Source organism: Mustelus asterias, chromosome 8 (assembly GCF_964213995.1).
Source record: "Mustelus asterias chromosome 8, sMusAst1.hap1.1, whole genome shotgun sequence".
In the NCBI taxonomy this organism is placed as follows: domain Eukaryota; kingdom Metazoa; phylum Chordata; class Chondrichthyes; order Carcharhiniformes; family Triakidae; genus Mustelus; species Mustelus asterias.
The window spans coordinates 44694525-44719954 of record NC_135808.1 but is presented as its reverse complement, the minus strand read 5'-3'; the positions used below and the strand labels follow the sequence as shown (position 1 = coordinate 44719954).

The 25430-nt window shown below is 47.3% G+C and overlaps 1 protein-coding gene across 4 annotated transcripts in view; it reads left to right on the top strand.

The window, feature by feature from the left end:
• LOC144497122 (complement C4-like) overlaps positions 1-25430 on the top strand; it is a 469428-nt gene that overhangs the window by 233701 nt on the left and 210297 nt on the right. For all 4 annotated transcript variants that reach the window (XM_078217916.1, XM_078217917.1, XM_078217918.1 and 1 more), the window contains exons 15-18: positions 7406-7532; positions 10528-10599; positions 11419-11613; positions 23512-23626. In XM_078217916.1, coding sequence (XP_078074042.1) covers positions 7406-7532; positions 10528-10599; positions 11419-11613; positions 23512-23626 — 509 coding nt within the window. The remainder of the gene's footprint in view (positions 1-7405; positions 7533-10527; positions 10600-11418; positions 11614-23511; positions 23627-25430) is intronic.

Below are 25430 nucleotides of genomic sequence, written 5' to 3'. Positions count from 1 at the left end.
GCCCTTCTTGGCTGTGCCGAACCATTTTTCTCCCTAGTCCCACTGACCTGCACCTGGACCATATCCCTCCACACCCCTCTCATCCATGTACCTGTCCAAGTTTTTCTTAAATGTTAAAAGTGAGCCCGCATTCAACACTTCATCAGGCAGCTCATTCCACACTCCACCACTCTCTGTGTGAAGAAGCACCCCCTAATATTCCCTTTAAACCTTTCCCCCTTCACCCTTAACCCATGTCCTCTAGTTTTTTTCTCCCCTCGCCTCAGTGGGAAAAGCCTGCTTGCATTCAATCTATCTATACCCATCATAATTTTATACACCTCTATCAAATCTCCCCTCATTCTTCTACGCTCCAGGGAATAAAGTCCAAACCTATTCAACCTTTCTCTGTAACTCAGTTTCTCAAGTCCCGGCAACATCCTTGTAAACCTTCTCTGCACTCTTTCAACCTTATTAATATCCTTCCTGTAATTAGGTGACCAAAACTGCACACAATACTCTAAATTCGGCCTTACCAATGTCTTATACAACCTCACCATAATATTCCAACTCTTATACTCAATACTTTGATTTATAAAGGCCAATGTACCAAATGCACTCTTTACGACCCTATCTACCTGTGACGCCACTTTTAGGGAATTATGTATCTGTATTCCCAGATCCCTCTGTTCTACTGCACTCTTCAGTGTGCTACCATTTACCTTGTATGTTCTACCTTAGTTTGTCGTTCCAAAGTGCAACACCTCTCACTTGTCTGCATTAAACTCCATCTGCCATTTTTCAGCCCATTTTTCTAGTTGGTCCAAATCCCTCTGCAAGCTTTGAAAACCTTCCTCACTGTCCAGTACACCTCCAATCTTTGTATCATCAGCAAATTTGCTGATCCAATTTACTACATTATCATCCAGATCATTGATATAGATGACAAACAACAATGGACCCAGCACTGATCCCTGTGGCACACCACTAGTCACAGGCCTCCACTCAGAGAAACAATCCTCCACTACCACTCTCTGGCTTCTTCCATTGATGTGGAGATGCCGTCATTGGACTGGGGTAAACAGAGTAAGAAGTTTAACAACACCAGGTTAAAGTCCAACAGGTTTATTTGGTAGCAAAAGCCACACAGGCTTTCGGAGCTCCAAGCCCCTTCTTCAGGTGAGTATTCTTCTCACCTGAAGAAGGGTCTTGGAGCTCCAAAAGCTTGTGTGGCTTTTGCTACCAAATAAACCTGTTGGACTTTAACCTGGTGTTGCTAAACTTCTTACTGTGTTCTTCCATTGAGCCAATGTCTAATCGAATTTACTACCTCTCCATGTATACCTAGCGACTGAACCTTCCTAACTAACCTCCCATGCGGGACCTTGTCAAAGGCTTTACTGAAGTCCATGGAGACAACATCCACTGCCTTCCCTTCATCCACTTTCCTGGTAACCTCCTCAAAAAACTCTAATAGATTGGTTAAACATGACCTAACGCGCACAAAGCCATGTTGACTCTCCCTAATAAGTCCTTGTCTATCCAAATATTTGTAGATCCTATCTCTTAGTACTCTTTCCAATAATTTACCTACTACTGACGTCAAACCTACTGACCTATAATTTCCCGCATTACTTTTTGAGCCTTTTTTAAACAATGGAACAACATGAGCTATCCTCCAATCATCCAGCACCTCACCCGTGGATACCGACATTTTAAATATATCTGCCAGGGCCCCTGCAATTTCAACACTAGTCTCCTTCAAAGTCTGAGGGAATACCCTGTCCGGTCCTGGGGATTTATCTACTCTGATTTGCCTCAAGACAGCAAGCACCTCCTCCCCTTTAATCTGTATAGGTTCCATGACCTCCCTACTTGTTTGCTTTATTTCCATAGACTCCATGCCAGTTTCCTTAGTAAATACGGATGCAAAAAACCCATTTAATATCTCCCCCATTTCTTTTGGTTCCATACATAGCTGACCACTCTGATCTTCAAGAGGACCAATTTTATCCCTTACTATCCTTTTGCTCTTAATATACCTGTAGAAGCTCTTAGGATTATCCTTCACCTTGTCTGCCAAAGCAACCTCATGTCTTCTTTTAGCCCTCCTGATTTCTTTCTTAAGTAGTTTCTTGCACTTTTTATACTCCTCAAGCATCTTATTTTCTCCCTGTTGCCTATACATGTCATACATCTCTCTTCTTCTTTATCAGAGTTCCAATATCCCTCGAGAACCAAGGTTCCTTATTCTTATTCACTTTGCCTTTAATCCTGACAGGAACATACAAACTCTGCACTCTCAAAATTTCTCCTTTGAAGACCTCCCACTTACCAATCACATCCTTGCCAGAGAATAGCCTGTCCCAATCCACGCTTTTTAGATCCTTTCTCATTTCTTCAAATTTGGTCTTCTTCCAGTTTAGAACCTCAACCCAAGGACCAGATCTATCTTTATCCATGATCAAGTTGAAACTAATGGCGTTATGATCACTGGAACCAAGGTGTTCCCCTACACACACTTCCGTCACTTGTCCTAACTCGTTTCCTAGTAGGAGATCTAATATTGCATCCTCTCTAGTTGGTACCTCTATATATTGGTTTAGAAAATTTTCCTGAACACATTTTACAAACTCTAACCCGTCTAGACCTTTAACAGTATGGGAGTCCCAATCTATATGTGGGAAATTAAAATCCCCTATTATCACAACTTTATGCTTCCTGCAGTTGTCTGCTATCTCTCTGCAGATTTGCTCCTCCAATTCACTCCCTCATTCCTCCCCTCCCCTCCCCCTTCCTTCCTGCTCCCCTGTGCTCCTCCTCTGCTCCCCCTCCACTCCGCCTCCGATCCCCCTCCACTCCGCCTCCCAACCCCCTTATCCCCCACTCCTCCACTCCCCTCCCCTTCCCCACACCCCACTTCCCATTTGCACCCGCTCCCCTCGCCTCTCCCCTCAACTCTCCCCTCCCCCTCCACTCTGCCCAACCCCTCCCGTCCCCCTCCCCCTCTCCCCTCCTCCCTCTCCCTCTCCCCCTCCCCTTCCCTTCCCTTCCCCCTCCCTCTCTATCTCCTTCCCCTCCCCCATTCCCCTCCCTCCTCCCTCTCTCCGTCACGCCCCCTTCCCATCCCCATCCTCCATCCCCCTCCCCATTCCCCTCCCCTTTACCTCCCCTCCCCTCCTCTTTCCCACACCCCACTCCCCGTTTGCACCCGCTCCCCTCAACTCTCCCCTCCCCCTCCCCTCTGCCCACTCCCTCCTTTCCCCCCTCCCCCTCCCTGTTTCCCTCCCTCCTCCCCCTCTCCCTCGTCCACCCCTCCCCCTCGCCTTCTCTCCACCTCCCTCCCCATCTCCCTCCCCCTTCCCATCCCCCCCCTTTTCCATCCCATTCCCCCCCCTCCTCCTCCCCCTCCCTGTCTCCCTCTCCCTCTCCGTCCCCTCCCCTCTCCCCTCTGCCCTCCCCCTCCTCCGCCGCACTCTTTCCTCCCCCTTCCTCCCCCTTCCCCCCCCTCTCCCCTTCCCTCCCAATCCCAACCCCCTTCTCTCCCTCTCCCTTCCCCCTTTCCTCCCCTTCCCCTCTCCTCCCATTCTGCTCCCCCTCTCCTCCTCCTTCCCTCCCCTCCCTCTTTCCTCCTATTCCCTGCCCCTGCCCCCTCCGCTCCCTCCCCCTCCCCTCCCCCTCTGCTCACCCTCCGCTCCCCCCTCTCCCCCCTCCCCTCCCCCTTCCTCTCCGCTCCCCCTCCCCCTCCACTCCCACTCCCATCCCTCTCCCCTCTCCCCGCTCCCCTCCCCCTCTGCTCCCCTCCGCTCCCGTTCCCATCCCCCTCCCCTTCCCCGTGCTCTGCTCCCCCTCCTCACTCCCCACCCGCTCCCCCTGAGCTCCTCCTCCTCCCCTGCCATACTACCCTCCTACCCTTCCCCCTCCCCTCCCCCTACCTCTGCCCTCCCTCTTCCCTTCCTCTCCCTCTCCCCTAAACCTCCCTTCCCCTCCCCTTCCCCTCCCCTTCCCCTCCTCTCCCCTCCCCTCCCCTTTCATCCCTCTCCCTTCCCACTTTCCTCCCCTCTCCCTTCCCCCTTTCCTCCCTTCCCCCTCCTCCTTTTCCTCCCCTCTCCTCCCCCCCTCTCCCTTTCCTCCCCTTCCCATCTCCTCCCATTCTGCTCCCCGTCTCCTCATCCTTTCCTTCCACTCCCCTCTCTCTTTCCTCCCCCCTCTGCTTCATGCTTTCTCCTCCTCTCCTTCACTCTCTCCCGCACTCTCCTTGCAGCTCCCCTCACCTTCCCAGTCTCAAACCCCTCTCCTTCCCACTCTCACCCAACTCATTTCTGCTGTCCTCCCTCTCTCCTTTCTGTGCTTTCCCTCAATCCTTTTCAGTCTCCTTCCCGCTCTCCCCCTCTCTTTCCCGCTCTCCCCCTCTCTTTCCCGCTCTCCCCCTCTCTTTCCCGCTCTCCCCCTCTCCTTCCCACTTTCCCCCTCTCCTTCCCACTTTCCCCCTCTCCTTCCCGCGCTCCCCCTTTCCTTCCCGCTCTCCCCCTCTCCTTCCTTATTGAGTTCTTTGAGAAGGTGGCCAAAGAGGTGGATGAGGGTAAAGCAGTTGATGTGGTGTATATGGATTTCAGCAAAGCGTTTGATAAGGTTCCCCACGGTAAGCTATTGCAGAAAATATGGAGGCATGGGATTGAGGGTGATTTTGCGGTTTGGATCAGGAATTAGTTAGCTGTAAGAAGACAGAGGGTGGTGGTTGATGGGAAATATTCATCCTGGAGTTCAGTTACTAGTGGTGTACCACAAGGATCTGTTTTGGGGCCACTGCTGTTTGTCATTTTTATAGATGACCTGGATGAGGGCGTAGAAGGATGGGTTAGTAAATTTGCGGATGACACTAAAGTTGGTGGAGTTGTGGACAGTGCGGAAGGAGTTTAATGCAGAAAAATGTGAGGTGATTCACTTTGGAAGGAGTAACAGGAATACAGAGTACTGGGCTAATGGTAAGATACTTGGTAGCGTGGGGCGGCACGGTAGCGCAGTGGTTAGCACTGCTGCTTCACAGCTCCAGGGTCCTGGGTTCGATTCCCAGCTCAGGTCACTGTCTGTGTGGAGTTTGCACATTCTCCTCGTGTCTGCGTGGGTTTCCTCCGGGTGCTCCGGTTTCCTCCCACAGTCCAAAGATGTGCGGGTGAGGTTGATTGGCCAGGTTAAAAATTGCCCCTTAGAGTCCTGAGATGCGTAGGTTAGTGGGATTAGCGGGTAAATATGTGGGGTTAGGGCCTGGGTGGGATTGTGGTCGGTGCAGACTCGATGGGCCGAATGGCCTCCTTCTGCACTGTAGGGTTTCTATGATTTCAGAGAGATCTTGGTGTCTCTGTGCATAGATCCATGAAAGTTGACACCCAGGTTGATCGGGTCGTTAAGAAGGCGTACAGTGTGTTAGCTTTTATTGGTAGAGGGATTGAGTTTCGAAGCCACTATGTCATGTTGCGGCTGTACAAAACTCTGGTGTGGCCGCACTTGGAGTATTGCGTACAGTTCTGGTCGCCGCATTATAGGAAGGATGTGGAAGCATTGGAAAGGGTGCAGAGGAGATTTACCAGGATGTTGCCTGGTATGGTGGGAAGGTCTTATGAGGAAAGGCTGAGGGACTTGAGGCTGTTTTTGTTAGAGAGAAGAAGGTTAAGAGGTGACTTAATAGAGGCATATAAGATGATCAGAGGATTAGATAGGGTGGACGGTGTGAGCCTTTTTCCTCAGATGGTGATGGCTAGCACGAGGGGACATAGCTTTAAATTGAGGGGTGACAGATACAGGACAGATGTCAGAGGTAGGTTCTTTACTCAGAGTAGTCAGGGCGTGGAATGCCCTGCCTGCAACAGTAGTGGACTCGTCAACATTAAGCACATTTAAATGGTCATTGGATAAACATATGGATGATATTGGAATAGTATAGGTTAGATGGGCTTTAGATTGGTTTCACAGGTCAGCGCAACATCGAGGGCCGAAGGGCCTGTACCACACTGTAATGTTCTATGTTCTATGTTCCCGCTCTCCCCTCTCCTTCCCGCTCTCCCCTCTCCTTCCCGCTCTCCCCCCCTCCTTCCCGCTCTCCACCTTTCCTTCCCGTTCTTCCTCTCTGTCCTTCCCATTCTCTCCTTCACTTTTTTCTGTTTCCCTGTTCTTATCATTCTCACTCCCTCATCATTCCCGCTCTCTCCCCATCTCCTTTCTTCTCCCCTCCCCCTCTGCTTCCTGCTCTCTGCTTCTCCTTCCAGCTTTCTGTCCCCAATTGTCTGAACTGCTTACCTTTGAAACTTAAATTCTCCCTTTAAATTGTCAATTTAAACACATTCTTTATGGCAGCTAATGCCGTTTAAAAAGTTACTCCGCTCCATTGCTGCTGGATGAATACTTTGCTGCTCCTGTCTTGCCCACCCTGAGTGAGGAAAGTTGGGTGAGACAGGAGCTCTGCAATTTCAAATTGGGTTATTCTATCAAGAGTAGTAATCACCTGGAGATTGACATTCTGAGGAAGAAATGGACTCTAGAGTTGCTCCCCAAACCTGCCTTGGGCTTCACTTGGTGATGCGCGTTATCATACACGAGGCTAGATGCTCGGGAAATAAAGGCTTTTATTTGCTGTAATGAAACAGCCAACAATTATATACACAATCCCAGACTGAGGGGTCCCAGCCAGAGCAGGGGCCTTTATACCTCTCCCAGGAGGCGGAGCCCGACTGGGATGTACCACAACACTACAATACAAAGGTGCAACAACCCCACCCTAACCCCAACAGCAACAAGTAGCACAACCCATCCCTAACCCAACAGCAACATATGTACATCCTTGTAGTACTGGCCAGACCCTGGCTCAGTACTATCCAGTGGGAACCAACGATGGTTCACCACACTTGGACACAGTTACACACCAAGCCCAGGAGGTGAAGCAGGAGAAAAGCGGGGGGAGAAGCCCCAACTGTCGCTTCCTTGTCATTTATATTACCTGAGTTCAGGGGCCTGGTTACCTCCATGCTAACACTCAGCAATCAGTACTGAGGAGCAGCTGTTCCAGAGAATTGCTAAACAAAAAACTAATTGTGCTCTCAAGTGGCGGCAAAATATTCACTCAAACTGTCACATACGTCACTAAAATATCGCCAATTCTAAATATCAAAACAACATTTTTTTATCTATTCATCATACTTGTGATAACCTCTTGAGAGAAACTTGTTTGCCCTTTCCCCCACCATTTCACTTGTGGTGACACTTTACTATCATTGGCTTGCAATTTGCCTGAGTTCGTCAAAGGCGATTTAATAATGAATTCTTAATTTACTGCCTCCCCAAATCACAGAGACAGATTGTAATTATTTTGCTGCAAATGTAAAAAAATATTTCCTTATCAATTTGAGCATGTTTATTTATTCACTTTGAATAGGTATTTGAACAAATGAATTCTTATGATCTGGGATGTTTTTATGGAGGGGGCGTTAACAGTGTTGGCGTTTTCAAAGATGCTGGACTGAGTTTCATTTCTGATGTGGATGTGGCGTCAATCAGACATGGTAAATATGGGATGGACAGATGGATGGGCGGGTGCAACTATTATTGCTACCAAAGTGGGTAATCTCACATTTATCCACATTATACTGCATCTGCCATGTATATGCCTACTTATTCAGCCTGTCCACATCATGCTGAAGCATCCCTGCATCCTCCTCACAGCTCACCCTCCCACACAACTTTGGCGATTTGGAGATAATACATTTATCCCTCTCTTCCAAATCAGTAATATATAATGCGAACAGTTGGGACTTAACACAAATCCCTGCTGTAGCCCACTGGTCACTGCCTACCAATCAGAAAAAGAACCATTTATGCTCTTTGCTTCCTATCTGCTAATCAGCTTTCTATCCATTACAAGACATGACCCACAATCTTGTGCGCTTTAGCTTTACACAGTAGTCTGCTATGTGAGACCTTGTTGAAACCTTCTGAAAGTCTAATTAAATCACATCCACTGGTTCTCTTTGGTCAACTCTATTAGGTACATAGTCAAAGACTTCCAATAGATTCGTGAAACATGATTTCCCCTTTGTAAATCCATGCTGACTTTGTCTCAATATACACTGATTTCCAAATACTCAGCTATGAAATCCTTGAAAATGGACCCTAGCATCTTCCCCAGTGCTGACCTAGGCTCACTCATCTATAGTTCCCTGTTTTCACTCTACCTCCCTTTTTGAATAGCGGGCTTATATTAGCTATCCTCCAAACTGTAGGAACCAGTCCAAAGAATATTGGAAAATGACCACCAATGGATCTTTTATTTCCAGGGCCACTTGCTTAAGTACTTTGGGATGAAGACTATCTGGTCTTGGAGATTTATTTACCTTCAATCTCATCAATTTCTGTACTAATACCGATTTCCTTCAGCTCCTCACTAAAACTTGTTTCTCTTAGAACGTCTGGTACATTATACATGTCTTTCTTTTTAAAGACAGAAACAAAGTTTGGGGAGATGTGGGCGGCATGGTAGCACAGTGGGTTTCCTCCGGGTGCTCCGGTTTCCTCCCACATTCCAAAGATGTGCGGGTTAGATTGATTGGCCATGCTAAAAATTGCCCTTAGTGTCCTAAGATGCATAGGTTAGAGGGATTAGTGGGTAAATATGTAGGGATATGGGGATAGGGCCTGGGTGGGATTGTGGTCGGTGCAGACTCGATGGGCCGAATGGCCTCTTTCTGTACTGAAGGGTTTCTGTGATTCTATTCTATGATTCAAAGTACAAATTTAATTCCTCAGCGATTTCTTTATTCTCGTTATGAATGCTCCCACTTTTGACTATATTCAAACATTCATTTTTGTCAGTCTTTACACACCAATAGAAACTTTTACAGTGAATTAGTTTGCCAAGGTTGTTCCACTTTTTTGAGTTTTTCACTTTTCTGTTTTAGAAACATAGAAACATAGAAAACTACAGCACAAAACAGGCCCTTCGGCCCCACAAGTTGTGCCGAACATATCCCTACCTTTTAGACCTACCTATAACCGTCCATCCTATTAAGTCCCATGTACTCATCCAGGAGTCTCTTAAAAGACCCTATTGAGTTTGCCTCCACCACCACTGATGGCAGCCGATTCCACTTGCCCACCACCCTCTGTGTGAAAAACTTTCCCCTAACATTTCCCCTGTACCTACACCCCAGACACCCCAGGGGCGGCACGGTAGCACAGTGGTTAGCACTGCAGTTTCACAGCTCCAGGGACCTGGGTTCGATTCCCGGCTTGGGTCACTGTCTGTGTGGAGTTTGCACATTCTCCTCGTGTCTGCGTGGGTTTCCTCCGGGTGCTCCGGCTTCCTCCCACAGTCCAAAGATGTGCGGGTTAGGTTGATTGGCCATGCTAAAATTGCCCTTAGTGTCCTGGTATGCGTAGGTTAGAGGGATTAGTGGGTAAATATGTAGGGATATGGGGGTAGGGTCTGGGTGGGATTGTGGTCGGTGCAGACTCGATGGGCCGAATGGCCTCTTTCTGTGCTGTAGGGTTTCTAAGATTTCTAAGCACCTTAAACCTGTGTCCTCTCATAGCAGCCATTTCCACCCTGGGAAAAAGCCTCTGAGAGTCCACCAGATCTATGCCTCTCAACATCTTATATACCTCTATTAGGTCTCCTCTCATCCTTCGTCTCTCCAAGGAGAAAAGACCGAGCTCCCTCAGCCTATCCTCATAAGGCATGCCACTCAATCCAGGGAACATCCTTGTAAATCGCCTCTGCACCCTTTCAATCTTTTCCACATCCTTCCTGTAATGAGGCGACCCGAACTGAGCACAGTACTCCAAGTGGGGTCTGACGAGGGTCTTATATAGCTGCATCATTATCCCCGGACTCCTAACCTTAATCCCTCGATTGATAAAGGCCATATATTTTGAAATATATCCTCAAATGTCTGCCACTGCGTCTCTACTGATCTTTCCATTAACTAAATTTCCCAGTTCACCATAACTAATGCCGTTTCACACGCTCGTGTGGTGGACTGCAGTTGCGCCTTTGTCCTGTCTGGACCACCGTTGTTGTGTTTGTCATGCCTGGACACATCCCCTGCCGGCTCCTCTCCTTGTCACCTAGTATAGAGGTGGCTGTTTCCTCCCCCTTGTTCAGTTCAGGTCGGTTATCTGTTCGGATATGCTCCTAGTTCTAGAATGAATAAAAGCCTAGTATTGGCACACAAGTAGTCTTTTGCCTAATTGATAGCGCTTCAGCTCGTAATTGTCTTCTTCAGTTTAATACACTATTCTTACATCATTCTACTTTGTCAAAAACTGAATGTGACTTTAAACCATCTGATAATCATATTTACCTCAGCACACCATTACCCTGAAGTAATTAATTAATTAATCATGTCTCATTGCATTTTATCAGGTCTAGCATAGCTTGCTCTCTGATTGCCTTGATAACATGCTTCTCCATGAAATCTCCCCAAAATAAAAATAAAACAAAAATTCCATCTATAATTTGGATTAATTTTGATTTGGAACTTGCTTTTGATTAATTTATAGAATATTCGTGCAAAAACGAAGTCCGAAGACAAAGGAGAGCATTAAACCTACAGCGTCAGTATGCTGGAAAATGTGAGTACCAAAGAACATGTCTGAAATGCATTCTTCGCTTTAATGTAATATTTAAAATGTTTTAAAATGAAATGAAACTATTTCCACTGATGCAATCATAGAAACATAGAAAAACTACAGCACAAAAACAGGCCCATCGGCCCCACAAGTTGTGCCAAACATATCCCTACCTTTTAGGCCTACCTATAACCCTCCATCCTATTAAGTCCCATGTACTCATCCAGGAGTCTCTTAAAAGACCCTATTGAGTTTGCCTCCACCACCACTGATGGCAGCCGATTCCACTCGCCCACCACCCTCTGTGTGAAAAACTTCCCCCTAACATTTCCCCTGTACCTACCCCCCAGCACCTTAAACCTGTGTCCTATCGTGGCAGCCATTTCCACCCTGGGAAAAAGCCTCTGAGAGTCCACCAGATCTATGCCTCTCAACATCTTATATACCTCTATTAGGTCTCCTCTCATCCTACGTCTCTCCAAGGAGAAAATCCAAGGAGATCATCAGTGCAAAATACTTGCTACTACTGCTAGCATGGGGAAGGAGTGAGGGAATGTGACTAAGTAGGTAGTTCGATCAAAGAACCATCATGGCTATCGAATGTCCATTATTGTCCTACTGTCTTGTTATTTAGCGTCAATATGATATTAGGATAAGCTTATGATTCCCATAAACTTTATCACCACATTGTCACCTAGTTTGCAGGGCTGTAGAATTAAATTATTGCAATCCTACCTGTGGGTCAGGTGGTGTCAACGTGTAACTTACTGAGCAATTGATGTTACAGTTTACCATGTTTTCTGTTTTCTCGCCTCTCTGCAGTGAACGAGTACACAGACAGCAGATTGCGAAAATGCTGCACGGACGGTCTCACCAAAATCTTAATGCCACACAGTTGCGAGGAGAGGACAAGCCGTGTCAAGGAGCTGGATTGCCGCCTGGTTTTCCAGAAATGCTGTGACTATGGAGTGGAACTGAGGAAGAATCAGTCATTGAAGGTGGATTCAATAGCAAGAGGTAAGCAGTAGTTGCCTCTGCTCCACCTTCTGTTTGGTCAGCTGGCCTCAGAACTGAACCGTAACCACTCAGAATGCCAATTCAATTTATTTAACCATTGTATAATTGGCTGGCATGCTAATTACTAACAGTAATAATTATGCTAAAAGGGTTCATTTTTAGTGCGCTAGAGTCGAAAAAAAATGTCTTAAACATGTGGAGCATCACGCCTGGTGAACTATTCTGGATTCAATGTTATATAAATAAAATTGAAGCAGGTGTAAAAATATTCACCAGGCTGATAATCAGTGTATGCGAGCGCCGTTGGCATGACCAACGTGTATTGTTAAGCCCAATTGCTCTTGCTGTATATTACATGTTAATCTGTGTAAGGAATGAAGGGGAGACAAAATGGGATTACATCTGTTATCGCAGCTAGAAACAAATGAGAGTTTGAAGGAAATCCGAATTGATGTGCACTCAGGATGAAAAGCCGATGGAATTGTTCCTACTTTTGCACTGCTACCACAAGTACATTTCTCTCCCCTACCAAAAGAAGAATGGCATTATTCAATAACACTGTCAGTTCTTCTATTTGCAATGTCCTGATTTGCTTCAGGTTTTCTTTTAGCTTTGACTCTACTCTTGACTCAGTGACATTTGAACGTTCCAAGAAATTTCTGGGTGGTGAAACTGGATTGGAGCAATGGGGAGGGAGTGGGATTTAAAAAAAATTCAGGATGGCTCTTGAGGTCATACACGCCATCCATTGATATTGAAGCAGACTCTTCAACCAGTTTGGCTGATAGGATTTCAGTTTCACCCACTGACTTTCTTTTTCGTGGAGCTGGACTCAAGGCCCAAGCTTTGAATCTGGCGCGAATGTACATATCACGCTTTGGAAATATCTTTCTTCTGAACGTGATGCACTAAATAAGCATTTAGGCAAACTCTTTGTTTTTGTTCTGCAATGCTACTTCCCCAAAATAAATGTTTAATCCCCATCTCAAATGAAAGGGAATAATGGATACTGCCCCCTGTGAAGACCTGCACACAACTGAAATTATGCAGCGAACATGACACAGATAGAGTTTAAATTAAGGTGGAGGAGTGCACTTTATTTCAGGCAGCGATTAAGGCATTGGAGCAGTGAGGTTATCTGCCTGCAACATAATTCAAACTCATCCCAAAAGTAGAACGCGCTTCGAGAAAATAATGCCAATTTATGTATCATGACATTTAATTTTGTGGTTTATCTCAATGTATTGCTTCACATAATTCTATCCCAGATATCTAGTATCTAAGCTTCAAGTATGCACAATTGCCAAGTGTGGATAAAAAAACTGTTTGGAAGAAAAAGGATAGCACGAAGCTCAGATGGGAAATCAACACTGGTATGGATCTGTTGAGATGAATGGTCTAATTCCTGCTGGGCATGTTCGGTGTAAACATAAGAACAAATGCAGGAGTATGCAATTCAGGCACTTGAGCCTGCTCTGCTATTCAATACGATCATGATTGATCTAATCTCAGCCTCATTACCCCCTTCCTGTCCACTGTTCCCCATAATCCTTCAATGCACTACCAATTAAAAACCTATCTATCTCCTACATAAATTTGTTAAGTCCAACATCCACTGCACTCTGGGGTAGAGAGTTCCACAGATTGACGACCCTTTGAGTGAAGTAATTCCTCCTCATTTCTGTTTTAAATCTGCCACCCCTATGTGGTGAACCATCGTTGGTTACCACTGGGGGTTGTTCTTATGTTACTGTTGGGTTAGGGTGTTGTCACTGTGGGGGTTGTATAATGTTGTTGGGTTAGGGTGTTTACCTGTGGTAAATGTTATTATGGCACATCCCGGTGGGGCCCCGCCTCCGGAGGAGAGGTATAAGACCCTCTGCTCCGGCAGGACCCCTCCAGTCTGAACTGGTGTACTCGTGTTAGTTAGTTCCATTGTTTGATAATAAAAGCCTTCAATAACTGAAGCCTTGTTCCATGTGCTTGATTGTCGCGCATCAATTTTATTATCAAACAGAAAACTCTCAGCAGTAAAAAGAGAGTATGGAACAGATTTTGAAACCAGATCGTCTGGCGTTGGACCCACGTGCGGTCGGTGCCGCTAACACCTTCGACCACTGGTGGAAGTGTTTCGAAGACTACCTGGCAGCCTCTGTATCTATTACTACAGACAGCGACAAACTCCAAGTCCTCCACGCAAGGGTAAGCGACACGATTTATCTTGCGATTCGTGCGGCCACCACTTACCCGAGGGCCGTCGAGCTCTTGAAGAAACGATACACGAAACCACCCAACGAGATACACGCTCGTTACCTCCTCGCTACACGACGTCGGCAGTCGGGCGAAACCATGGAGGACTACGCCAATGAGCTCCTGCAGCTTGCCAGGGGTTGCGATTGTAAAGACGTATCAGCCGAACAATACATGTACGACCTCGCCCGAGACGCGTTCGTAGCAGGGGTAGGGTCCTCGTACATCCGGCTTAAGTTACTGGAGAAAGGGAACCTCAACTTGACCCAAGCGATGGAGATGGCTGAGATGCTGGAAGCGGCGTCGAAAAGCTTGGCTCTGTACCCCGAGGACCACGTGGAGACAACGTGGCAAGAGCAAGCTCAAATCCCTCCTCGCCCCGCGGGCTCGCGCTCCCATATCGATCCGACGACGGCGGCAGCTCCAGGCGGCCAGCGATGCTATTTTTGCGGTGGGGCCAAGCATCCACGGCAACAGTGTCCGGCAAAAACGGCAATCTGCAGCCAGTGCGGTAAAAAGGGCCACTATGGTAAAGTTTGCAGGTCGAAGTCCAAAAACGGTAGTGCAGCTTGTAACCCTCCAGAGCGGAGACAATCTCCTTCGGCGTCGCAGTACCAACGAGGTCCGACCACGTGCGAATCCAGGACGGCGCCATCGTGGCTGACGGAGGAGGAGGAAGACCACCAGGAGTCGCTACGTTTGGCGCCCTCGCCCACGTGCGATTCATGGGGGCGGCCATCATGGTCCACGACGACTAGGAGCGACCAGCAGGGGTCCTCAGCATCAACATCGGCGGCATGCAGTGACGCCCAGGGGCCAACGGTGGCGTCGATCTCCCTGGACCAGACAAAGCACCACAGGCTTGAGAATTCCATGATGGATATCAAGGTAAATGGTCGTACTGTGAATTGTCTGTTTGACAGTGGGAGCACCGAGAGTTTCATACACCCTGACACTGCTAAAAGGTGTGGACTCCGGGTTCTACCTGCCAAGCAGACAATTTCCATGGCATCACGGTCCCGGTCTGTACCGATCCAAGGACGATGTATGGTAACTCTAGAGGTACAGGGCACAATTTACGAGCAATACAGGCTCCTTGTGTTACCTCACCTTTGTGCGCCAATTCTCCTCGGACTAAATTTTATGGTCCACATGAAGAGTGTGATCCTACAGTACGGTGGGCCACTCCCTTCACTGGCAGTAGGGAATCAGCCGCAGCCTCCAAATTGCCCAAAGCGCCCCGCATGCAATCTTTCCACTCTGAAAATCACTACACCATCCTTATTTAAGAATCTGGTACCAGGCTGCAAGCCCATCGCTACTAAGAGTAGGCGTTACAGCGCTGAAGACCGGATCTTTATTAGATCTGAGGTTCAGCGGCTCCTCAAGGAAGGGATCATACAGGCCAGTGCTAGTCCGTGGAGAGCGCAGGTCGTGGTAGTCAAAAGCGGGAACAAACCTCGGATGGTCATCGACTACAGTCAGACCATTAACCGTTATACGCAGCTGGATGCGTATCCTCTCCCGCGCATTTCTGATATGGTCAATCAGATTGCGCAGTACCGAGTGTTCTCTACCATAGACCTTAAGTCCGCCTACCATCAACTCCCCATCCGCCCAGAGGACCGACAATATACGGCTTTTGAGGCGGATGGTCGTCTATACCATTTTCTCAGGGTTTCATTTGGTGTCACCAATGGGGTCTCGGTCTTCCAGCGTGCTATGGACCGAATGGTGGACCAGAACGGGTTGCGGGCTACCTTCCCGTACCTGGATAACGTCACCATCTGCGGCCATGACCAGCAGGACCATGACACGAATCTCCAACACTTTCTGCGCACTGCATCTCGCCTGAATCTGACCTATAACAGGGAGAAGTGCGTATTCCGTACGCGCAGGTTAGCTATCCTTGGATACGTGGTGGAAAACGGGGTCATTGGCCCTGATCCAGACCGTATGCGCCCCCTTACTGAACTTCCCTTGCCCGCTAGCACGAAAGCACTGAGGAGATGCCTCGGGTTCTTTTCGTATTATGCGCAGTGGGTCCCCAACTACGCGGACAAAGCTCGTCCGCTCATCAAGTCCACGACCTTCCCACTCACGCCGGAGGCCCAATTGGCCTTCAAGGCTTTGAAAAGCGACATTTCGAAAGCCACGATGCACGCGGTGGATGAATCCATCCCTTTCCAGGTGGAGAGTGATGCATCTGATTTCGCCCTAGCCGCCACACTAAACCAGGCAGGCAGGCCCGTCGCGTTCTTTTCCCGCACCCTTCAAGGCCCCGAAATTCGGCACTCAGCGGTGGAGAAGGAGGCTCAGGCCATTGTGGAGGCAGTCAGACACTGGCGCCATTACCTGGCGGGGAAGCGGTTCACTCTGATCACGGATCAACGATCCGTGGCGTTTATGTTCAGTAACACGCAGAGGGGCAAGATCAAGAACGATAAGATCTTGCGGTGGAGAATTGAGCTCTCCACCTATAATTACGATATTATGTATCGTCCAGGGAAGCTCAATGAGCCCTCGGATGCCCTCTCGAGCGGAACATGCGCCATCATGCAGGAGGACCGCTTGAAGGCCCTCCACAATGACCTGTGTCATCCTGGAGTCACCCGACTCTACCACTTCGTCAAAGCCCGCAACCTGCCCTACTCGGTGGAGGATGTCAGGTCAGTGACGAGAAGCTGTCGGATTTGCGCAGAATGCAAACCGCACTTTTATCGACCAGACCGGGCACAATTGGTCAAGGCCACTCGCCCTTTCGAGAGGCTGAGTGTGGATTTTAAGGGCCCCCTTCCCTCAACGGACCGGAACGTCTATTTCCTCAATATAATAGATGAGTACTCCCGGTTCCCGTTTGTTGTCCCCTGTGCGGACACGTCGACTGCCACCGTGATTAAGGCATTTAGTGAGCTTTTTACCCTGTTCGGGTACCCCTGCTACATTCATAGCGACAGGGGCTCGTCGTTCATGAGCAACGACTTGAGGCAATTCCTGCTCTCATTCGGGATTGCCTCTAGTAGAACCACGAGCTACAACCCTAGGGGTAACGGACAGGTGGAAAGGGAGAATGCTACAGTCTGGAAGGCTGTCCTACTGGCACTGAAATCCAGGGGCCTTCCAGTCTCCCGTTGGCAGGAGGTCCTTCCAAATGCGCTCCATTCTATCCGCTCCCTCCTGTGTACGGCAACCAATGCTACTCCCCACGAGAGGATGTTCTCATTCCCTCGGAAGTCGTCCTCGGGGATCTCATTACCAGCCTGGTTGACGTACCCAGGACCCGTCCTTCTGCGGCGACATGTGAGGGCTCGCAGGTCCGACCCCTTGGTCGAACCGGTCCAACTCCTCCACGCCAACCCTCAGTATGCCTATGTGGCATATCCTGACGGGCGAGAGGACACTGTCTCCATTCGAGACCTGGCGCCCGCAGGGGACGTAGCAACTCCTGTCGCTCCCATACCCCCTGTCACGAATCCCCTACTACTTATTTCTTCCCCAGACGTGGCGCGGTCAGCACCGGGACCAGTGCATAACAGTTATACTCCCATGTACAGCTTGCCTGAGACTCGGAGATCGGCGCCACCACAGAAGGTTCCAGGATCCCCTGCACCATCGCCTCACCAGGGCCAACCGGCCCGGGAGTCCTTGAGGGGACAGCCGGACGCTGTTTTGGAGAGAACGCCACCGCAAGCACCTGCTCCGGTTTCGCAACCGGTGTTGAGGAGATCACAGCGACGGTGCGGTCCTCCAGACCGTCTGGACTTGTGAATTTTGTACATATATGACCTGTTTTTTGCACCCCGCCGGCCTTTGTTTTTAAAGGAGGGGTGAATGTGGTGAACCATCGTTGGTTACCACTGGGGGTTGTTCTTATGTTACTGTTGGGTTAGGGTGTTGTCACTGTGGGGGTTGTATAATGTTGTTGGGTTAGGGTGTTTACCTGTGGTAAATGTTATTATGGCACATCCCGGTGGGGCCCCGCCTCCGGAGGAGAGGTATAAGACCCTCTGCTCCGGCAGGACCCCTCCAGTCTGAACTGGTGTACTCGTGTTAGTTAGTTCCATTGTTTGATAATAAAAGCCTTCAATAACTGAAGCCTTGTTCCATGTGCTTGATTGTCGCGCATCACCCTAAAACTATGGTCTCTTGGTCTAGAATGTCCAACAAGAGGAAACATTCACTCCACGTCAACCTTGACAATCCCCTTTAGTGTTTTCCAATCCTCAACTAGATCTCATTTAGTTTTACTAAACTCCAGCGAGTATGGGGTTAAACTTATCAAACTGTCATTATAAGACATGTAATTCATCCCTGGAATCAGAACGGAATAATAACTGAGACATTAGCAGATGGTGGAAGATATGCATCATTGTAGACATTGTGCCTACGGGAACAACTTGTATTCATATAGCACCTTCTATGCATTCTTCCAGCCAGATTCACAGGCGTGATCACGAAAAGCTGTGAGACACCAGGACACACATGGAATTTGTTTATGAAGATCTTGGTAAAAGTTCATTGTGAAGGAGTTTATGAGGGGATGAACAAGGTGTAGATGACCGGAGATATTATGATATGAAATTCCTGAGCTTAGGGCAGAGGCTGAAGGCAAGACCGCCAATGGTGGAACAATTAAAGTACCAGGTTCTCCAGAGGCTGGAATCCAATGAGTGTAGAAGGGTCAGGGAGTTACTTATACAGGTAGGGAGGGGCGAAGCCATGAATGAATTTGAAAACAAGTTTCAAGCATAGCAAATCAAATTAATCATGAATCAATATCTGTCAGTGATTGTAAGATGGATTGTAGTTTCTTGTTCATTTATCACAATGGAACGAGCAGAGATGGAGTCTAATTGCATCGTGCATGAAATAGTCACTAAGTGGGAGAACCTTAATAGGTTCGTCAAATTTTAAAACTTAAACATTAAGGCGCATATAGAACTACCAGTATTAAGTTATATGACTTTTAAAACAAGCTTATGAGCTAACAAGAAAGCAATTTACACATATCAGATGCAGTAAGAGATTTAGACAAATGATTATGATTTTAAAACACATATGCCGATCTCTTGAATGTCTTAATGTATTGTTAAGATATATTGTTCACTTCAGTCAAGAGCAATTTGCTGCGAGGCATCATGAAAAGAGGCATTAACCATGTTCCAAGAGAATGTTTAAATCTTGAGAATATGCAAGATTTATCAGTAAAGTTTCGGATGGAGAGAACATTTAGAACACTTTTCATGAGTAGGGTTTATTCACTGTCCAGACAAGATAGAACATAGAACATAGAACATTACAGCGCAGAACAGGCCCTTCGGCCCACGATGTTGCACCGACCAGTTAAAAAAAAAAACTGTGACCCTCCAACCTAAACCAATTTCTTTTCGTCCATGAACCTATCTACGGATCTCTTAAACGCCCCCAAACTAGGCGCATTTACAACTGATGCTGGCAGGGCATTCCAATCCCTCACCACCCTCTGGGTAAAGAACCTACCCCTGACATCGGTTCTATAACTACCCCCCCTCAATTTAAAGCCATGCCCCCTCGTGCTGGATTTCTCCATCAGAGGAAAAAGGCTATCACTATCCACCCTATCTAAACCTCTAATCATCTTATATGTTTCAATAAGATCCCCTCTTAGCCGCCGCCTTTCCAGCGAAAACAATCCCAAATCCCTCAGCCTCTCCTCATAGGATCTCCCCTCCATACCAGGCAACATCCTGGTAAACCTCCTCTGCACCCTCTCCAAAGCCTCCACATCCTTCCTGTAATGTGGGGACCAGAACTGCACACAGTACTCCAAGTGCGGCCGCACCAGAGTTGTGTACAGTTGCAACATAACGCTACGACTCCTAAATTCAATCCCCCTACCAATAAACGCCAAGACACCATATGCCTTCTTAACAACCTTATCTACTTGATTCCCAACTTTCAGGGATCTATGCACACATACACCTAGATCCCTCTGCTCCTCCACACTATTCAAAGTCCTCCCGTTAGCCCTATACTCAACACATCTGTTATTCCTACCAAAGTGAATTACCTCACACTTCTCCGCATTAAACTCCATCCGCCACCTCTCGGCCCAACTTTGCAACCTGTCTAAGTCTTCCTGCAAACTACGACACCCTTCCTCACTGTCTACCACACCACCGACTTTGGTGTCATCAGCAAATTTGCTAATCCACCCAACTATACCCTCATCCAGATCATTAATAAATATTACAAACAGCAGTGGCCCCAAAACAGATCCCTGAGGTACACCACTTGTAACCGCACTCCATGATGAATATTTACTATCAACCACCACCCTCTGTTTCCTATCCGCTAGCCAATTCCTGATCCAATTTCCTAGATCACCCCCAATCCCATACATCTGCATTTTCTGCAGAAGCCTACCATGGTGAACCTTATCAAACGCCTTACTAAAATCCATATATACCACGTCCACTGCCTTGCCCCCATCCACCTCCTTGGTCACTTTCTCAAAAAACTCAATAAGGTTAGTAAGGCACGACCTACCTGCCACAAAACCATGCTGACTATCACCTATCAATTCATTACTCTCCAAATAACTATAAATCCTATCCCTTATAATTTTTTCCAACATCTTGCCGACAACAGAAGTGAGACTCACCGGTCTATAATTCCCGGGGAAGTCTCTGTTCCCCTTCTTAAACAATGGGACAACATTCGCTAACCTCCAATCTTCTGGTACTATACCAGAGGCCAACGACGACCTGAAGATCAGAGCCAGAGGCTCTGCAATCACTTCTCTTGCCTCCCAGAGAATCCTTGGATAAATCCCATCCGGACCAGGGGATTTATCTATTTTCAGACCCTCCAGAATATCCTGCACATCCTCCTTATCAACTGTAATACTGTCTATTCTACTCCCCTGCAACCCAGTGTCCTCCTCAGCTATATTCATGTCCCCTTGCGTGAACACCGAAGAGAAATATTGGTTCAATGCTTCACCAATCTCCTCCGGTTCCACACATAACTTCCCTCTGCCATCTATAACTGGCCCTAAACTTGCCCTAACCAACCTTCTGTTCTTGACATACCTATAGAACGCCTTAGGATTCTCTTTAACCCTATCCGCCAAAGTCTTCTCATGTCCCCTTTTAGCCCTTCTAAGCTCGCTCTTCAACTCCCTCTTAGCCAATCTAAAGCTTTCTAGTGCACTACCCGAGTGCTCACGTCTCATCCGAACATAAGCCTCCTTTTTCTTTTTAACCAACAAAGAAACTTTTTTGGTGCACCACGGTTCCCTAGCCCTACCAATTCCTCCTTGCCTGACAGGGACATACCTATCACAGACTCGCAGTAGCTGCTCCTTGAAAAAACTCCACATGTCGGACGTTCCCAGTCCCTGTAATCTCCTAGTCCAACCTATGTTTCCTAATTCTCTCCTAATAGCCTCATAATTACCCTTCCCCCAGCTAAAACCACTGGCCCGAGGTTCATGCCTATCCCTTTCCATCACTAAGGTGAACGTAACCGAATTGTGGTCACTATCACCAAAATGCACACCAACTTCCAAGTCTAGCACCTGGTCTGGCTCATTTCCCAGCACCAGATCCAATATAGCCTCACCTCTAGTTGGCCTCTAGATGGATGCATGCCCAGATGTGGAGTCATGTGTTAATCTGGTTAGGCAGTGACCTTTAAGGAAACCCATGGGAACATTCATTTGAACTCTGGGCTAGCATCTGAGGTTACTAGGCTACACAGGAAATGGGGTCAGCCAAGACAGGAGTTAGCTTCTGGATTCTACGGACTAATAAAATGCAATTATGCCAGACAGTACGATGCGATGTAAGATGTCACTGGACACAGGTGAGGTCCCAGAGGATTGGAGGATAGCTAATGTGGTCCCGTTATTTAAGAAGGGTAGGAAAGATAACCCGGGAAATTATAGGCCGGTGAGCTTGAGGTCCGTGGTAGGGAAGTTGTTGGAGAGGATTCTTAGAGATAGGGTGTATGCGCATTTAGAAAGGAATAAACTCATTAACGATAGTCAGCATGGTTTTGTGAGAGGGAGGTCATGCCTCACTAACCTGGTGGAGTTTTTTGAAGAAGTGACTAGAATGGTTGACGAGGGAAGGGCCGTGGATGTCGTCTATATGGACTTTCATAAAGCGTTTGACAAAGTCCCTCATGGTAGGTTGGTGCAAAAGGTTGGATCTCATGGGATAAAGGGGGAGGTGGCTAGATGGGTGGAGAACTGGCTTGGTCACAGAAGACAGAGGGTGGTAGTGGAAGGGTCTTTTTCCAGCTGGAGGCCTGTGACTGGTGGTGTTCCGCAGGGCTCTGTATTGGGACCTCTGCTGTTTGTGATTTATATAAACGATCTGGAAGAAGGTGTAACTGGGGTGGTCAGTAAGTTTGCGGACGACACGAAAATGGCTGGACTTGCAGATAGTGAGGAACATTGTCAGAGGCTACAGAAGGATATAGATAGGCTGGAAATTTGGGCAAAGAAATGGCAGATGGAGTTCAATCCAGATAAATGCGAAGTGATGCATTTTGGTAGAACTAATGTAGGGGGAAGCTATACGATAAATGGTAGAACCATAAAGGGTGTAGATATGCAGAGGGACCTGGGTGTGCAAGTCCACAGATCCTTGAAGGTGACGTCACAGGTGGAGAAGGTAGTGAATAAGGCATATGGCATGCTTGCCTTTATAGGACGAGGCATAGAGTATAAAAGTTGGGGTCTGATGTTGCAGTTGTATAGAACGTTGGTTCGGCCGCATTTGGAATACTGCGCCCAGTTCTGGTCGCCACACTAGCAGAAGGACGTGGAGGCTTTAGAGAGAGTGCAGAGGAGGTTGACCAGGATATTGCCTGGTATGGAAGGGCTTAGTTATGAGGAGAGATTGGGTAAACTGAGGTTGTTCTCACTGGAAAGACGGAGGATGAGGTGTGACCTAATAGAGGTGTATAAAATTATGAAAGGCATAGATAGGGTGAACGGTGGGAAGTTTTTTCCCAGGTCGGTGGTGACGTTCACGAGGGGTTCAAGGTGAGGGGGGGGAGGTTTAACATGGATATCAGAAAGACGTATTTTACACAGAGGGTGGTGGGGGCCTGGAATGCGCTGCCGGGCAAGGTGGTGGAGGCGGACACACTGGGAACGTTTAAGACTTATCTAGATAGCCACATGAACGGAGTGGGAATGGAGGGATACAAAAGAATGGTCTAGTTTGGACCAGGGAGCGGCACGGGTTTGGAGGGCCGAAGGGCCTGTTCTTGTGCTGTGTTGTTCTTTGTTCTTTGTTCTTTGATTGGCTAAGGTATATGGCAGGTATTGATATTGTTTATTTATGTATACTGAAGATGATTGATTTAAAGCTAATGAAAGGCAGGAGTAATTAATAAGAAAAATCTATAATTGATTTGTTTTGAATTGTATACATCAGATTTTGTTGGAGCGGCCTAGCTGCTCTATCTCAGAGCTGCCCTGACTCTTTGATGGTCTCCTAGCAGCTGTTGGTCTAAATCAAGTTACATCTTTAAACTGAGACACTGGCTTCGTGAGTCTTGTATTGTCTAAAGTTAAGGAGTACCGGCCATGTCAGTAACCCCACCAACAGGCACTTAATGTTTTCTTCTTGCCCATTTTCTTTCTTTCAGCTGCTGTGAAAGTGGATGAAGAATTTTTTGATGAAACAGATGTCCATGTTCGCAGCGTGTTTCCCCACAGCTGGTTGTGGAAAACGGTCGAGGTCTTAAGTGCAGGAGATCACAAGTAAGCTGGTTTCATGGGACCACACCGTGGTGAATATAGCCAACCTTTCAGTAAATAAATTGTTTGCAGTCACTGGCAACATTATTATTAGGAAAGGGCAGGTGTCGTTTAGAGCAGGAAATTCAAGTGTTAAATGCAGAACATTCATCACAGAGCTATCGCTGGCCAGAAAATAGGTTATACCAAACACAGAATAATAGTTTGGTCTTACTTAGAATTGTATCAAATTGGGCATCACTGTTCACAAGCAAAGCCAATACCTTGGGGAGGGCAAAGAAGGAACTCTCATTGCTTCCACGCATACAGTTATTACACTTACATGTATTATCCACATAAACTGCTGTTACCTTCCATAGATGAGGAGGTCAAAATGAGATTTGATGAGTTGTGTACAATCACGAAAGCTGTAGATAGAGTTAATACAGTTAAACTCTTTGAAATGCCTGTAGGGCCAATAAGGAGGAGATATACATTGAAGATGATTGTGAAGTGAACAGAACCAACAAATGAAATCTATTTTAAGTAATGATTGCTTCTGGTTTGAAGGGGCTACCTGAATAAACGTTGGGCACAGATTCAATAGTCACCTTCAAAAGGAAATTGCGAACATAATTGAATAAACAAAGTAATGAAAAATAGATAAAGCAATGTGGGAGTGAATCTAAGAATATTGCCCTGCTAAGGAACCAGCACCTGATGGAATAAATAACCTCTTACAATTGTACACTTCTGGTAAAATTGAGAAAGCAAAGTTAGCAAGATGATGCGCAACATGGTGGCACAGTGGTTAGCATTGCTGCCTCACAGTGACAGGAACGCGGGTTCAATTCCAGCCTCGGGTCACTGCCTGTGTGGAGTTTGCACGTTCTCCCCGTGTCTGCGTGGGTTTCCTCCAGGTGCTTTGGTTTCCTCCTACAGTCCAAAGATGTGCAGGTTAGGTTGATTGGCCATGCTAAATTGCCCCTTAGTGTCAGGGAGATTACGGGAATAGGGTTTGGGTGGGATTGTTGTCGGTGCAGACTCAACGGACCCAAGGGCCCCCTTCTGCACTGTAGGGATTCTTTGATAGACAATGGAACAGAAATAATGTAGAAGTTAAATGCAGTAAACCAAATATCAATTACTTATTGCGGCCAATGTCAGAAAATTGAACAGCTGCTGAAGAAGCTAAATAACAACCACAAAGAAGAGGGAGTTCTTCTGACATTACTGGAAAACCAAACAGTGGGTATGAGGACAGGTGATATCATTGGTTTTTGCTCCGTGCGGTGAATGAAGATCGATCAGTGTTCACAGCCAGGGTAACTCCTGCACGGCCCTTATTTACACAAACAGTGAAGTCAATCCCAGGAGCCTGGAACAACAATTCCTCCTTGTTCTTGAGACCCCCCTTGTTTTCTGAAACCGCAAATGCAGATCTTGTCTCCAGCGCAGTCAGGATAAAAATGCAACTGTTTGATTGTCAGCATAGAACAGATGTTATCAGATGGACACCCTGCTGCACCATCTGCCAAACGTTTACCTCCATTCCTCCAATTCCTCCTATGTATTAGAATGTGTGTAAGATGAACGATTGGTTCATTAACGTGATGTTCAAAAAAATGTCCATGTTGATCTCAGCAACGGGATTTTGAATTCAATTCATACAATTGTAGGGTCACTACAGTGCAGAAAGGGGCCATTGGGCCTGCACCGAAAACAATCCCACCCAGGCCCTATTCCCGTAACCCCACATATTTAGCCTGCCAATCTCCCTGACAGCAAGGGGCAATCAACCTAAGCCGCACATCGTAGGACTGCAGGA